A 17,422-nucleotide genomic window follows, 5' to 3' on the forward strand; every position below is an offset into this window, starting at 1 on the left:
TTAAGTACAAATTTCATCTCCTTTACTTTTTGCCTAAGATTTTTAGCTACCTTCTGCATTTTCTTACCAATCCAGGGATAAAAAGCTTGCTTTTCTTTTACATTTTGTTAATAGTAGATTCGTGTAACTGCTATCTGCACCTCCTTCATGTTCAATGGCATTCTCTAAAAGGTGTCAGCCACTAAATTGTGATTCCTGCTAATGTGTGTTTCTAAGTTGTGTTGTAGTTTCATTGACAGGCAATTAGCAGTCTGTTAGCAAAGTTTCTATCATTTGGTAAATCTCTGTGCCCAGTCCACATCCTGAAGAATCACAGACAGTGTGAAACTCCTTTGTGAAGTTGAGAGTGTGCAGTCGTACTTAATACTTTTGATATTCTGAATTTTATTATACATTCAGAGGATCAGTACCATGATACAGCTTTCTTTAATGGAAATGGAAATGAAGTCACATGCTTCTTGATAGAGCATAGGGGAACAATGCGGGATAGCCACACCACCGTATTAGGCAAGGTCCTAATGGTGGTGCCTTCCTCCGACCATAATGGGGATGGATGATGACGATGATGATGATGATGATGATGATGATGATGGTGACACAACACCACTCAGTCATCTCGGGGGAGATGAAAATCCCTGACCCTGCTGGGAATCGAACCCAGGACCCTGTGCTCAGAAAGCGAGAACGCTGTCACGAGACCATGAGCTGAGGACAGCTTTCTTTAAAGATTTGCTAAATACACACTACTTAATGTCTGATCTGGAATGATATGCTGGCAAAACCCTGCTAAAGCTAGAAATGATTGTTGCTTTCTGTTCCTCGGTTCTGAATTTTGAAAATGGCTTCGACCTTAGTAGGAGTTGATCTTATACTTTCACTGTTTGTAATGAGTCCTGAGAATATTATTTCACCTTGGCTAAATTTGACCTTTTCCAGATTAACAGTAATATTCTTCTCCATCACCTGTTCCAACAAAGCTCGTGTAGTGTGAATATTCTCTTCCCATAATGAAGGTTTCTCAGGGCTCCAGCTGGGTGGTAGCAGTGGTTTATCGTAACATTTCGGGAAATGTCATACTACCTATCTTCGGCTAAGTTTTCCTCCATTTCCATAATAAAATTGATATTCGGATGGATGCTGTTGAGGTGCTCCAGAAACTCATCTAGTGCCTGTTTGCCATGTCCCCACATGACAAAAGTGTCATTGGCATAGCGGAAGAAGTGCTTTGGTTTCTGTCTGGCAGTTTAACGGGCCACCTCCTTGAAATGTTCCATATAGAGGTTTGCAATCACAGGATCCAGTGGGGAGCCCATGGCCACACAGTTGATCTGCTTGAAGAATTCCCCGTTGCACTGAAAGTGGGTGGTTGTTAGTGCATGTTCGAACAGGTTGACTGTTTGTGGTTCAGAGTGCTGAGCTAAAAGTGCCAAGGAGCCTTTAAGGGGCACTTTCATGAAAAGCGACATCATGTCGAAGCTCACGAGTAGGTCCTCCCTCTGTAGTCGCATTCCCTGAGTATTTTTACAAATTCGGCTGAGTTTCTCACATGGTGGCTGCAGTGTTCCACAAAGGTTTTGAGCAGTTCACTAGGTATTTAGCTAGTCCGTAACTGTGAGATTTGATGGAGTCCACAATCTGTCTCAGAGGCACCCCTTCCTTAGGGATCTTGGGGTGTCCATAGAGGCATGGTATCGTGATAGCGGCAATCTGTTGGGAGCGTGCCCATCAATGTCCTCCGCCGCAGACAGAATGCTTACACCGAAAACCGAATGTGGCCGCCGGGGGCAACCGCTACACCCACGACTGTGTGCATACTGCCAGTCCATCACAGCCTCCCGAGGTCTAGTGGAGGGGGGTGACCACGCAGATAAATACCCCATTCTCTGCGAATCTTGATACTTCACCAGAAGATAGGTAGTATGACACTTCCTGAAATGTCGTGATACACATATGCTACCACCCGGCTGGAGACCTGAGAAACCTTCATCAACAGTTCACACCAGGAAAGCCTACAGTCACATATTCTCTTCCCATGTTTGAGTTCCAGTGAGAGTCATCTATATACAGAATGATCCAATCTATTGTTTCTTGGCCTAATGCCTGGTAAATTCTCTAAAGAATTCTTACATTGACACTTTCAATCCAAAAAGCAAAATGCAGTATTAAACACATCCCTTCAAATAAGAAAGCAGTGTACTTACAGGTTTCAGGAGCCAGTAGCACCTGCCAACACCCCACAATAATGTCCATGTTACTGAAGTACAGTAGAACCTCGCTTGACGAGCATCTCCCTTAACACACAATGTGCATAACAAGCAAAACAAATTGTAAAAAATGACTCGCTTAACGAGCAATGTTTCACATGGCGAGTGATGACAATAATGTGATGTCAGCAGCCATTCATGTGCGGCGGTCTAAACGTTCAACAGTATGAACACCTTTCACTGTCGACAGTGACATATGAACAATGGTTTTAGTACATACTGCAGTCTGGGTTGAGCACACTTTCTGCTACCGTCTTAGTGCAGCTTGTGATCACACATTTTTCTAAACTTGTTTTCACACAGTGTTGTTTTGTGTGCATATTTTAATAACCTTGTAGAAATTTCCTCGAAGATAAAGCCACAAGAGGACAACCACAAGAGAAAGAAAATGAAGCTAGAAATGAAATGTAAAACAGAAAAACATGAATGTGGTGTGGGTGTTGCTGACTTAGAATGCACTTACAATCAGTCTACAGCAACTATTTGCACTGTCCTCAAGAACAAGGACAAGATTAAGGAGATAGATGGTTCAAAGAGAGTGACAAGAGTATCTTGTGGTGTCACCGCCAGACACCACACTTGCTAGGTGGTAACCTTGAAATCGGCCCGGTCCGTTAGTATACGTCGGCCCCGCGTGTCGCCACTATCAGTGATTGCAGACCGAGCGCCGCCACACGGCAGGTCTAGTGTAGAAAGACTCACTAGCACTTGCCCAGTTGTGCAGCTGACTTTGCTAGCGATGGTTCACTGTCTACATACGCTCTCAATTGCAGAGACGACAGTTTAGCATAGCCTTCAGCTACGTCATTTGCTACAACCTAGCAAGGCGCCATATTCAGTTACTATTGAGATTGATATTGTGAATCATGTACCTTCAAGAGCGACGTTCGTCATTAATCCATTAAAGTTAAGTATGAAACTAATTACATCTGCTTTCTGAATTCTCATTCCTTGTCATGTTCCAGACCTCACGTCAGTATACTTTTTTCCCTTCTCACGCCAGCCTGCGTGAGCTAAAACGCGTGCATTTTGGCCTCCTCTAGTAACACGGTGTTGGCTCTTCTGCCACCCCAACATATCTAAACAGTGGTTTCATATTCTGGATGACGATGAAAAGTTGCTCCTTATATGGATAAATGAAAAGCAAGTGTAAGGCAACACTTAATGAGAACATCATTTGTGAGAAGGTGAGAATGATTTTTGCTGACCTCGTTAAGAAGGCGCCTGGATCATCAGAGGTCAAAGAAGTGTTTAAGGGAAGCCATGGGTGTTCCAGCAGTTTAATGGAAGAATCGTCATCCACAGCATTGTGAATCATGGCGAAGCAACTAGCTCTGACACAAAGGCAGCAGAGAACTTCATCAGCAACTTCAAGATGCTTATAGATTCTGAAGGCATCTGCCCAACAGCTTTTTTAATCGTGATGAGACGAGTCTATTCTGGAAAAAAGATGCAGAAGTGTACTGTTATAACAGCAGAGGATAATGCCTTGCCCAGTCACAAGGCAATGAAAGACCATCTCACACTGCCATTCTGTGCCAATGCAAGCAGCGATTTGAAAATGAAACCACTGCTCGTTTACCATTCAAATGTGATGTGGAGGTCCAACAATAAGGATTGGGTGACACAGGATCTTTTTTGTGATTGGATCATGGAGTGTTTCGTCCTTTGGTGAAAAAATATTTGTTTGAGATGAATAGGCCACTCGTTTCTTGGTTGTTATGGACAATGCCCCTGCCCATTCCCCAGGCCTTCCTTGAAGAATGTCAATTCATCAAGATTCAATTTATGCCTCCCAAAACCCCTCCATTACTCCAGCCTATGGACCAGCAGATTATTTCTAGCGTTAACAAGCTCTACCCTAAAGAACTCCTCAAACATTGCTTTGAGTTGACTGAAGCCACCAATTTGTCTCATACAGCTTTGGAAATATCACTTCAACATTGTTTCCCATGTCAAGATGATCGAAAAGGCATGGGAATGGGTTACCAAGAGAACTCTCACATCTGCTGGGAAGCAGCTTTGGTCGGAGAGCATTGTCTAATGTGACTTGAGGTGTTTGAGTCAGTACTTGTGGAGAAGAGTTCTTCAGAAGCGGGGGCAGTAACAGCAATATTCTGGCACAATAAGAGAAATGCTGAAAGCATGGGAATCGGTTGCATTGTACGAGGGTCAGTCAAAAAGTAATGCCTCCTATTTTTTTTTCTACGTTTAATTGTCAGGAAATTTAAATGCAATTACATAGGTTGAAAACCACAACATTGAGGATCATTTTGTCATTTTTCAATGTAATCTCCGCCCATCTCTACAGTTTTGGTCCATCTTTGAACAAGGGCATGTATCCCAGCACGGTAAAAATCACAGCTCTGCTTCCTAAGCCATTGACGCACGGATGTTTTGACGGCCTCCTCATCTTCAAAATGAATCCCACGATGAGCTTCTTTTAGTGGCCCAAACAGATGGAAGTCTGATGGTGCCAGGTCAGGGCTGTATGGGGGATGAGGCAAAACTTCCCATCCAATTTTGACAATCTCGTCAGAGGTGTGACGACTGGTGTGTGGTCTTGCATTGTCATGCAAAAGAACAACATCTGCCATTGATTTTGTTGGGCGAACTCGCTGAAGACGTGCTTTAAGTTTGTTGAGGGTTGTGACGTATTGAACAGAATTTATTGTGCATCCCTGCTCCAAAAAATCAACCAGAATCACACCCTCTGTATCCCAGAAAACTGTTGCCATAACTTTCCCTGCCGATCGCACAGTTTTGAATTTTTTCTTCCTCGGCGAGCTTGTGTGACGCCACTCCATTGACTGCCTCTTTGATTCGGGTTCAAAAAAATGCACCCATGTTTCGTCCCCGGTCACAATTTTTTTCAGAAACTCATCTCCCTCCAAACTGAAGCGCTGCAAGTGTTGGGAGGCTATTGTTTTCCTTGCCTCTTTATTCTGATCGGTTAACATTCTTGGAACCCACCGTGCACAAACTTTTGAGTACCCCAATTGTTTAATAATCGTGATCACACTGCCTTTACTAAGAGAAATAATGCGACACACTTCATCTGCAGTCACCCGACGGTCACCACGAATGATGTCATCAACGTGCTGAATGTTGTGTGGAGTCACTGCACTCACCGGCCTGCCGCTCCGCTTTTCGTCAGTCAACGGTGTTTGCCCTTCAGCTTCCTTACAACGACGAACCCATCGTCTAACAGTGCTGACATCCACTGTCACAACACCATACACCTTCTTCAGTCTTTCATGAATGCGTATGGGCGTTTCACCTTCTGCATTCAAGAATTCAATCACACAACGCTGTCTCAAACGAACATCGATGTCGGCCATCTTACAAACTTCTGCTGTGCTGCCACCTGTTGACACAGAAAGTTACTACTGCAGTGGATTGCAGAAGAAGGTTTGAGGAATGGCGCCAAATTCAAATTTTTCACTTAACTTAATTTCTTTAAGTAGAAAAAAAATGGGAGGCATTACTTTTTGACCGACCCTCGTACATTGAAAACCATCATTCTCATAATCAGCAGCTTTGCATGCTACAAATTTGACGTTAAATCTGTGTCGCATTTTCGCCAAGTGTAGAAGGGTTGGTAGAAACAAATGACTATAGATAGCTTCCTAGTAAAAAAGAATTAGTTAAGTATTGTGAATATTAAAGTATGTAATAGTGTATTTATAATTTTCTTTGAATAAATGGCATGAATAAGATAAGACTTTTATCACTTCTTCTGCATGGAACGATTACCACATTTTACATTAATTTATATGGGATAAATTGTTTCGCTTAATGAGTGTTTCACACGAGTAAAATTCTGGAATGAATTATGCTTGCTATGCGAGGTTCCACTTTATTGTATCCCACCCATCCCACCTCTCAAGAAATAGACAAAATTTCTTCAGTATTAATTAGATGGTCTGACTCTGCCTTGTAATGCCGAGTGACTGCCCTAATGTCAAACACTACTTGTATTTCACCACTGGGTTTTTGAGTAGGTACTGTGGTGGTGGTCTGTTGATTGTTAGAATGACTGGTGTGCTAAGATATTTTGTTCAGCTTGCCCTATTACAGAATCCATATTAACTACACAAGTTGGTCTTAGCATTCCTCTTGCTCCCTGTACATCTCTATCAAATATGTATGGTTTCCCTGTCCTATACCATTCTGTCCTACCCTTATTTGGTTCATAATTCTGTTTTTGCCACATATTTTGATTTCTATAAACTGGATTTCTCTAATACCTTCCATAAATATTACAATCACTGTGATAGTGATCAACCACTTGATAATATTTTACTTCTTACGCATAATTACCCCAATTTTGTTCATTTTTATCTCTACTGAGTTCCATAACTCCACTCCTATCTAACATTATCACTTTCCTATGATTTTTTAAATAATAAAACTGATTTAGCAACTCCAACAGTCACTGATTATTCTCCCATGTTTGGTAAATTAGGTTTCCTTTCTACTGAAGTCAATATTCTAGTAAGTGCTTCCGCAAAATTCAGTTCACAAATTGGTTCATATAAATGCCTAGATTGGTCAAGATCCCATTCTGCAAAATTATATACTGGTAATCCATCTCATGGGTTATTATACAATCCTGATCCTAATAGCTGTAACCTTAGTCTCTGCTATGCCCCACTTGACCAATATTTTGACTTCAAATCTCTCCCAAATTGGGTAGCTACATTAAGCAAGTCCCACTGACGTGCATTTCCCTTCAAATGATTTGCTACAGATGCACTTGTTTCTGTTCACCCTATGTATTAGATACTGCCCAATGGAATGCCTTTAAAAATAATACTGGATGTGTCTTTCCCTGTGGATCAAATGTAAGAAACTTTTGGGTTACTCCCTTACCCTACCCAAAATGAAAATCTTCCCAGAAATTGTTGTTATTAACTAACCCTGTATTGGTTTGATATACTGTGCCCATGATGGTGCTGGTTTGCAAATAAGCATTTTCATGTTCTCTAGAATTCCAGTCAACATTTGCTCCCAGATGCCTTACACATCTCATTCTTTAGCTATCCTCTTCATGTTTCTCATAGGATGATGGTGTCTACCGACATGCAATTGTATGCTTTGCATTGTTTTACATGTAAACTACTGAAACTCAGTTTGTATACTCAAACTTCATCCACACAATTTCTTGATAATCCAAGTTTGAACACCTGCTATTTCTTTTTCCAGTTTCTTGTCTAGTGATTCTAGTTCTTCTCTGACCTAGTGATTTTCTCTTTTGATTTTCACATTTTCTCTTATCTGATGTACCACAGCAGCTGTAATGTGGTTTAAATTTTCATAAACCTTTGCACCTGTTCATCAAAATTACTTTACCTTCAGTGTATTCTTAGCGTCCTTCATATTGTCATTAATTTTTTGTGTTATATGTTCTCCAGTCTCCTCCTTAAAAATAGATAATTGGTGCTTCCAGCACTCCACATAATCTTTTCTTTCTTTTGCCCATTATTACTTCTCCTTTTCTCTCAGTTTTTGTAGACTCCTGTCTTCCCCTTCCCTCTAAACCTTGCCTTTATTTTCAATTAATATCTGATTCGGCATTGAAGCAATTGGTATCCCACAATTCAGTCAGCATCTTTTAAACAGGTGCATATTCACCTTTTTTGCTCTGATAGGAGTATTTTTCTACTGGTTTCCTTCTTTTCCCTGCTACAGCAGGATGTGGTACTCGTGTGAGAAAGAAACTTTACGGGACCATAAAATTTTTATAGTTACTTATGTGAAACTGCGCTAATGCAAAACTAATTTTACGCCCCAGACCGGATTTCACGTGCGCAAAAATTTTGCATACACCAAGTACTACAACATGGGTTTTCCAGAACCCTTCTGATGAGTACTGAGACACTTTATGGCATATTTATCATTGCTACATCACTTTATAAACTATATTTTAGCCTCACACTGGATTTTACATGTATATTTTACATAGACAAGTAGGTTAACTGTGAACCTCTGTATGTTGGAAATAGATAAAGGTATCAAGGTTGGTTCTTTCACCAACTGACTTTCTCCATTTCTCTAAGCAGGAGTATGTGTGTATTCTTCATACTTTGATTTCATACTGTAGGATAGTGACACTAAGACAGTCCTTCTGTTGGGTATACAAGTGGTCCCTAGCTAAAGGACTATTTGACTCTACTTTTCGATCACCAATAAGGACTGAGGGTTGAGCCCCAAAAGAATAAATTTTTTACACATGGCATTGTGAAACATATTAGGTAGTGCTTGCTGTCCGATGCATAAAGTAGCTACAGTCCCTGCTGTGTGGTTCTCAAATGAAGGATCAGTCAAAGGTCTTTGCAACCACAATCAACAATTCAATTCAGTTACAGTAATTAAATAGTTTAAGTTGACCCCCAAAGACTCCTTTAATACAGTATCTAAATCCACCAATGCACATATGCACTAAGATATACTCACTGCTCAAGTATTGATGACAGTTTCTTTGTAACTCTTCAGGCTTTGCCGGCGATCTAATGACATCTTGGGTTGTCGGGTGTTCTGCCGGATACCAGCGTCGTACTTGCACGATATTTCGATCACATAGCTCGTGACCTTCACCAGGTGCGACCTGAGACTGCTCCTCGAGTGGACCTGGTCCAGTATTTATGCCTATGGCCTTCCTCTGTGGTCCGCGCCCATTCCCTGCGACCTGCTGGAGTGTTGCTGCTCCGTTTTTCGTCCGCTGCGGTTCTAGGTGTTCCCTCTGCAGTCCGCGCCCACCAAACCCGCTCCTGGGGGTTTCATCTACGGTCTGGGGTACCAAGCGTTCCCCCTGCGGTCCGCACCCACTCACCATGACCTGTTGGAGCGTTGCCACTCTGTTTTTCGTCCGCTGCGGCTCTGGATGTTCCCTCTGCGGTCCGCGCCCACCAGTCCCACTTCTGGGTGTTCCATCTTTGGTCTGGTGCACCTGATAGTCCATCAGGGGCTCGTTTTCCATCTCCATGTCTCTGGTTCTTCTGTTTGTGTAGTGTTGCAGCTGTCCCAGTTGCTCCATTAACAATTCCAGAGCCGGATCCCAGGCTCTGCTTAGCTGGTACCCTGTGTCATGGTTCATAAGATCGTCAGCCATTTTAATTTCTATCGATTCTCTTATAACACTGTCCCAAAATCTGGGTGTTTGTGCTAGAATCTTGGTATCCTCATACTTCATGGCATGATCTAGTTCTAGACAGTGTTCAGCAATGGCTGACTTAGTCACCTGTCTTAATCTAGTGTGCCTCTGATGTTCTTTGCACCTGATCTCCACAGTTCTTGTCGTCTGGCCAATGTAGGACATGCCACATTGACAAGGTATATTGTAAATCCCTGGTTTTTGTAACCCCAGGTCGTCTTTGACACTCCCCAGCAGTCCCCCGATCTTGTTGAATGGACAGAAAACATACTTGATATTGTGTTTACGGAGGATCCTACTGATTCTGGCAGAAATAGAGCCAGCATAGGGCAGATATGTCACCTTCTTTGCTTCATCTTGGTCTTCTTCAGGAACCTGTGGCATAGTGGCTGGTTGGAGTGCCCTCTCAGTTTGTCTGTCCGTGTATCCATTCCTGGAGAAAACTGTTTTGAGACGTTCTATCTCTATAGGTAGATTCTCTTGGTCTGACAGGGCGCGTGCTCTGTGGACCAAAGTCTTCAGAACCCCATTCTTCTGTGCAGGGTGGTGACAGCTGCTGGCCTGCAGATATAAATCAGTGTGTGTTGGTTTTCGGTACACACTGTGGCCAATTGATCCATCTGCTTTCCTCTGGACTAGTACATCCAGAAATGGCAGCTGGCCATTCTTCTCCAGTTCCATGGTGAACTTGATATTAGGGTGGCATGAGTTAAGATGTTCAAGAAACTCATTGAGCCTGTCCATCCCATGTGGCCAGATCACGAAGGTGTCATCCACATACCTAAAGAAGCATGTGGGTTTAAATGTGGCTGTCTCCAATGCCCACTCCTCAAAACTCTCCATGGTTGGTTGCCAACATTGGTGGAGGGGGAAGGCCATAGGCATAAATACTGGACCAGGTCCACTCGAGGAGCAGTCTCAGGTCGCACCTGATGAAGGTCACGAGCTATGTGATCGAAATATCGTGCAAGTAAGACACTGATATCCGGCAGAACACCCGACAACCCAAGATGTCGACAGTTTCTTTGTTTAGTCCTGAGAAGAGTTTCAGCTCGTAGTTTCAGTATCAGTACTGCACCTCTTATTCAGTGTCCATTGGTGTCCCATCATTCGCCACTGCATGTGAGTCCTTCCTGTCATTTTAAACAGTGTTCCTGTTCACTTGCTGGCAGCAGTTTGATTATTGTCTTAAGTATTTGCAGATGCAGTATACCCTGTAGTGTGTACATAAGCAGCAGTACTTATTCCAACAAATGATGTGCAATTTACTTTTATATTCTCTGAAATTCAACTCCGTGCTGAGGAATTTCATTACATTGGGTTGTTTTCATAATTATGAAAATGTTGGAAAATGTACCCAACATATTGAAAAAATTATGGTCAGTACTCCAGAATATAAATCTGGCAATTTTTGCGGGTGGCAAAAATCTGTGTAATGTTATTTAAAAACATTACACAGTTCTTAATGGAAACAATTGGTGTAACAACTTGATGTCCTGATATCGGGAGATGAAAAGTATGAAGCGATGACAGAAATATCTGCCTTGATGTTTGTTAGTGGCAATTCTGTTACTAATATGCGTACTTCTCTTGACAGAGGTATTTGTGAATGGCTCAAAATAATAACCATGCAGTGACACATCCCAATGTTTCTTAGGCAGACACTGGTAGACCAGACCATCATGGTGTGTGTGGGAGGGAGGGGGGGGGGGGGGAGGCGCACTCACATACATGAACTTTTTTTTTAATTAACAGCAAACTTCTTTGTCATGTTGGTACAGTGAATTTCTGATGGAAAAAAATCCAGGCAGTATTTTTTAGTCTTTCTGTATGTCAATTCAAACTGTAAGTGTTTAGTCATCGCTTCTAGTTAAGGTACTGCACAAATAACAAATTGCCACAGAGTTAATAATTTGAAATGTTAATGAATTTCCACCATAAGTAAGAACAAATTTACTTTTTTACTGTAAATATGTAATTAGTTATTACAATTTTTTTTCATGTTCGTATGGCTTACCCTCTAAATAGGTAAGAAACAAAGAAGAGCTCTATACAAAATGTCCAAACCTGTAAAATTTGTTTCACTGATATATTCCCCCCCCCCCCCCCATTCAAAGATAGATTTATTACCCATTACTAATTTTGAAGGATTTTGTATTTTTTAAACAAGTACAGCTGTTGTCTATTCATGTTACCCATCTGACATCAGAAAAATGTTTTGATTGGTTTCTGGCAGTGCTGCTAGAATATATCATTGTCTGTTCGCATCCGTTCTTATAGAAGAAAATGGAAGAAAATATGACAGCATCAATATATGCTCTTACAGCTCATCTTCTACATTTAAGGGGTCTAATTGTACTTCCAAATAAGTCTTTGATGTGCATGTTTTGCGACAGTCAAGCAGCACGAGTAGGATCAGTAAGAAACCACATAAACATACAGACACATAAGAAAAATTAAATGATGCATTTATACACCAGCTGGGTAAACTTTAACTTTAAGACTCCCCCCTCCCCCCTCACGACCACCACTTCCTCAACAACCCAGTCCGCTCCCCTCCCATCCCCTCCCCTCCTTCCACCACCACCACCACCACCACCACCACCACCACCACCACCACCACCAACAACAACACTGCTGAAGTCCACAAATAGCAAATTTACTTTATTGTAGCAATAGGTTGTAATAGTCATGTGGAATGTCCAGAATGAAATGGTCTTTATGAAGTTAGGTCACTACGTACAAAATCGAAGAGGGCATTAAGTAGCAGCCAAACATATATATAAGTACATTGAAGCCGAGCTGGTAATCCTCCTTTTATACATGACAGCTGCTCAATGTTACTTCTATTCCATTTGCTGTGAAATATAAAATCCCTCCATCTGTGTGAATAAACTTGTTCCTCTAGTGACTATTCACAGTTGTGATGATGATTGTTGACATAAAGGTTTGGTCTAGTCCTCGTCAAAGTGCATTTCAGAAAATATGTTACAGATATTTGAACCCTCTTTCATTATTTTTAGACTTCTTCTGTCTGAGTGTAGTCTGTTTACTGAAATAAATAAATTGGGATGGTAAGATAACTAATTAAAAATTTGCGTTCTGCTTTGTCAGCAGAAGAAATGACTCTTCTCATTAAACCATGTAAGACAAATTGTCATAGTACATATATATCTTTGTTTTCCAGGTTTCTGAAGGAAATGAATTGTGCAGAAACGAATTATCATTGCTTTGTTGGATGAAGTACTGGATTCTCACAGGCATGTCACACCGTCTGCAACCAAAAAATGTATGGTAAAACAAAGGTTTTGCAATCAGGTTGCTCTTAACAGCTAAGCAAGTGGGAACATTTGACAAGACAGCTTGAAGTGCAGTGAACTTTTTTCGTGGCAGTGTAGACTAATATCTTAGTTTTTTATTCCATATTTTTGCTATATGTGAAAGCTGTGTGAGAGAGACAGTGTTTTAAAAATATGCAACTGAGTACATTTTTAAGAATATGAAAACAAATGAAATAATAAGTAAAATTTGACGGGATGAGATTTGACTTGTACAAGAGATGTCGACTTTACTAAGCAAAGTAGATGTGAAAATTTAGATTTTGAATGAGTTTCATTTACTGTGCTTTTGATAATCTCAACAAAACAGTTGTGGAAAGGTAGGAATTGAAGGGGCAAGTAGGCAAATCGTGACTCAACTACTGTTTAATGAATCTATCTGCATGAACAGCGAAATGGGAATATTTACAGTCAAAGAATTTTATGTTATTAATGAATGTACATTGAAAAAACATTGTCTTCAGAAAGGAGAGTAAAATGATGATCAGGTGAATGTTAGACATAGCAACCCAGTTACAATAAGCGGTGGACATAAATTGTGAGAGGCATACCTGACAGTAGTTGTAATAAATTTATATTTTATGAGTGAAACTAATTGATTTGTGGAACAGCTGATGCAGCAGTAAATATACTATATTACTAGGTTATTCATAGCTGTTTCAGTGGGTTTTTAAATGCAGAATCAGAAAGGGATCCAGTATGTACTTCCATGTTTATAGGTGTACAAAAATCCTGTCATAATATTTGATAAGTTTCAGTGTATATGATTTGAAAAGTTTGTGTCTGGTTTCCTATCTCATATACTTTATAACTTTACAATTACTACTTCTTCCTGTTTACCTACTTACACTGTTTTTGCATATGGTTTCCCTCGTACATCCAAAGAGATTTTTAATTTTCTGTATTTCGTCCTTTCATTTATATTACTCCTCCTAGTGTGTGTGTGTGTGTGTGTGTGTGTGTGTGTGTGTTTTGCTAAATATGATTGATGACTGTTATATCTATTGAGAAGAAAAAGTTCTAGATGCTCCAATAGCACTTAAAAACACAGTATTCTTGGTAGTTATTACTAAGAAATAAGCAAATCTATATGTGCCTCTGAAAACTGCTACCTCCTACCCTTTATTTTAGAAATCAGACTCACTATCATGCTGGTTTACTGTTTATTGAGTTTCATCCAATACTTCCATAATTTCTTTCATGGAAAAAAATTATAATATATTGATCAAAGTCAAATGTGAGATATTGAGTTACCCACTATGTAAGCACAAATAAGTCTCACAGACTGAGCTCAAAAGTCACTTAATTTCATTTTAAAGTATTTCATACAGTTCAGGTAATTAAGCCACAGAAAATCTCATTTATCTGTCCCTAGTAAACATGTATACTTTACTATTCTTCACATGATATTTTATCGCTTCCTTTAGAAGTTTGTCTTACATTTGTTTCACATTACTGTGATGATTTTTGTTAGTACTTTAACAAAATTAATAGGCAAATTCAGTGGTTTTCCCTAATTATTGTTGAGGAGACAAAATGTCCCAATATTGTTACAGCAATAATATGTTCGCATGGCTCTTTGAAAGATACTCAATTTTAGCAGTTATACATATGGATATGTAAGTCTTCAGCAAAGGTATAACCAGTGGTGGCCAGTGATCATGTGCTAATGAGCTGCAGCACACTGTAAACATCACACTAAAAGTACACCATTTCTCTTCAAATGTGTACTGGTACGCGAACAAAATAGACAAAAACATGTTTTATAGCACTCACTCAGTGGTAACTAGAAATCAGTGTCAAGTGCTGAAATGATGGTCAGCAATGCTACTGTCAACTCACAGAAGGGATGCAGCTGTCTGTTTTTGACTGTGCATGCTCTGATGTGACATCATTCCAGCCGGCACTATGGGTGCTATGTTGCTCGCAGCAATGGGTCAGTATTTTTCTTCAAAAGTACGAGTAGAATATTGTGCAGGCAACATAGTGAATCTCTAGGTGATCCGCTGAAGAGGCACTTTTCCTGTATATCTTTTGAGGAGAAAGTGAGAGTTAAAGAACTGGTAGACCTGCTCCAAATTCAAATCTATCTAGGGGAGGGCATGGGACAGGGCTCAAACTATGTAAGCAGCAGGTAGATGATGCTTTTAAGTTCCTAGAATATTTCACCCAAGTGAGTTATAAGAAAAGGTAAAACATACCGTAAATATTTACAAGTAGAGCATGAAGTATTTTTGAGTGACACATGCCTTGTTGGTGCTATAGCGCAATGGTCAAGTGCACCGACTCACGATTCGTCAGCTCGGGTTCAGTTCTTGCTGCTACCACTATTTTTTTTCCATTTTATTTTATTCATCACAATCTTAAATTATTAATTATAAAATTTAAATGTATGTAAACAATTTTATATATGTAAAATTAACGTATTCAATGTGAGTCATGGTTACTACCTTTGTAAGTAAAAAGGCTATAGGTGGCAGCAGAAAAAGCAGTTTGGATCTGCAGGCGTAATGCTCGCAATACAATTTTTTGCTTTCCACGTTTGTTATCTGGGAAAGTGATGTGCGGGGTTCAGGGGGAATGAAACATCCAGGACATGCATTAATAAAAAAAACATAGCAAAAGTCATAAACTTATAAACAACATAATTGATATCAGTACATTAGAGAAAGTTAATACCATAACAATATTAAGCTGCGCGTTTACTGTACTCTTGCTGTGTTGTAGCATATCGGTAAAATCATGCACGAGCCTCCACTGGGTGAAACAGTACAAATTATTAGATGACATTACCACTTTATTTACTGATGAAATAAACAGTTTATGAGTTCTAAAAGTGTCTGACTGTACTACATTTCCAATGTACACTGCTCTTCATAAGCCTGGTTTTCATAAAACGTGTTTAGACACTATTACTGCCCATCTTTATCATTTTTGAAAATTTACACATTAATGCATTGTGGCCACAGCCATCCGTAGAATCACATTTAAATCTCAGTACATGGTATCTCATCAGTTCACATGTACACTTGTACCATGACTAGTCAGTTGATCAAGATGGACAATTATATTCACTAATAAAAACAATCACAGACTCATAAATGACTGTATTTATAGACAGAATGTGTTTTATTATTATTTACTTTATCTCACGATGTACAGCTATACTGCTGCTTTAATTTACTATACTCTTTTGTGTATTTTTTTTATCATTTCAATGATTATGAATTATGTTTATAAACATATTCCCCATTTTCGTTCAATCCAAAGATTTACATAGACCATGACATGTGCATAACTGTTGTATGTAACAACTCTGCATGTGGAATTAGCTTATAGCTTTCTTGTTTATTTTATTATTTAATTTTTCTACTATTTTACTGATACCATGGGAAGTTATCTAAAAAAGGAATTATTGTCTAAATTTGAAGATTTTTTATTGAATGACCATGGCACAACATAGGCATGAATCGCACTGTTTTTCCTGTCGGCCAAATTATTTTGCTGTTACAACCTGATTAAAATTGTTTACATGAGTACTATAATCACAACCATATAATGAATTATATTATAAATAATCTGCAGAGATATATAAAGTGCTGATATACCGTATCTTCTGTGTGGAGCATGCATATGACTTTCCTTATTGAGGAGGAACAAGAAGAGTTCACATAGTGCTTCTATCTATCAATTAAATCTTTGATTCAGTTGCACAAATTGTTACAGTTTATCCTGATGTACTTGACAAAAACAGTTAAATATTGAAAAATGGAACAAATAAAGAAAAACTAATTCCACTTTTAAGATGATGTAATGGGAATCAAATCTAGATATTTGAATTTGACTACCATGATTATTATGGCATATTTTCATTGTTTCCAAATGTAGCATATACGTTAGTCACAAGTAAGTGAATATGACTCATTAATGGTAGTTGTAATCTCTGTCAGATCGCATTCGCATTAGTTTCTCTCATAGTGCTAGTTCCGCTAAGAATTGCAAGTAGATTGTCGAAATAAATTGAGTAGAGGGAACATTCATTAAAATATTCATATGATTACACATTCTGTTGTGTTAATGTCTTCATGAAGGAGATCTCTCAGGGATTTGCAATAGTGAACATAATACATTAACACTGCAGCCTGCATCTGTGAAGCATGCAAATAAGCAATTCCAATTTAAGTGCTAGTGTACTCACATTGCTCATTACGGGACCTACTTCTAAATTAATATTTTAATGCATTTTAAATGGGGGTACTGCGTATCCATTAGTAGAAAAGGAGCTACTTTGAGAAAGATCGTTATCCTTTTAAAGGAGACTACTACTGTACAGTGCAGACTGCAGATCTCTTCCAGCCAAATATCCAGATTTGATTCAAATCAAGTATAATAAATTGAGCGCTTAACTTGCAAGGAGCAATTGTGCTAAAGGTCTAATAGTGATTTTCTAATTAATAGTCCTTTTAAAGTAGCAAAACTTGTTCATTTAATGAGTCTGGAGTCCATGGAGAGTTCTCGTGTGAATACATGTTGTTAAAGCAGTCTCATCCAGATTATGTTTCCAGATTTTCAGGTTGTGCTGTATTTAAAAAGAAGTGTTATGTATTGAATATTTATGTATGTATTTATTAAAGTGCAGGTGGTGTGTGTATGACAATCTGAAA

The 17,422-nt window shown here is 39.4% G+C and overlaps 1 protein-coding gene across 1 annotated transcript in view; it reads left to right on the forward strand.

Annotated features, from left to right (window-relative positions):
• Positions 1-13,720, forward strand: part of LOC124596135 (cytochrome b5 reductase 4) — a 343,575-nt gene extending 329,855 nt beyond the window's left edge. Inside the window, exon 10 of the mRNA XM_047135155.1 lies at positions 12,608-13,720. Within this exon, the coding sequence (XP_046991111.1) occupies positions 12,608-12,662 (55 nt within the window). The 3' untranslated portion in view covers positions 12,663-13,720. The remainder of the gene's footprint in view (positions 1-12,607) is intronic.
• Positions 13,721-17,422: the final 3,702 nt, after the last annotated feature.

Source organism: Schistocerca americana, chromosome 2 (assembly GCF_021461395.2).
Source record: "Schistocerca americana isolate TAMUIC-IGC-003095 chromosome 2, iqSchAmer2.1, whole genome shotgun sequence".
NCBI classification, from domain to species: domain Eukaryota; kingdom Metazoa; phylum Arthropoda; class Insecta; order Orthoptera; family Acrididae; genus Schistocerca; species Schistocerca americana.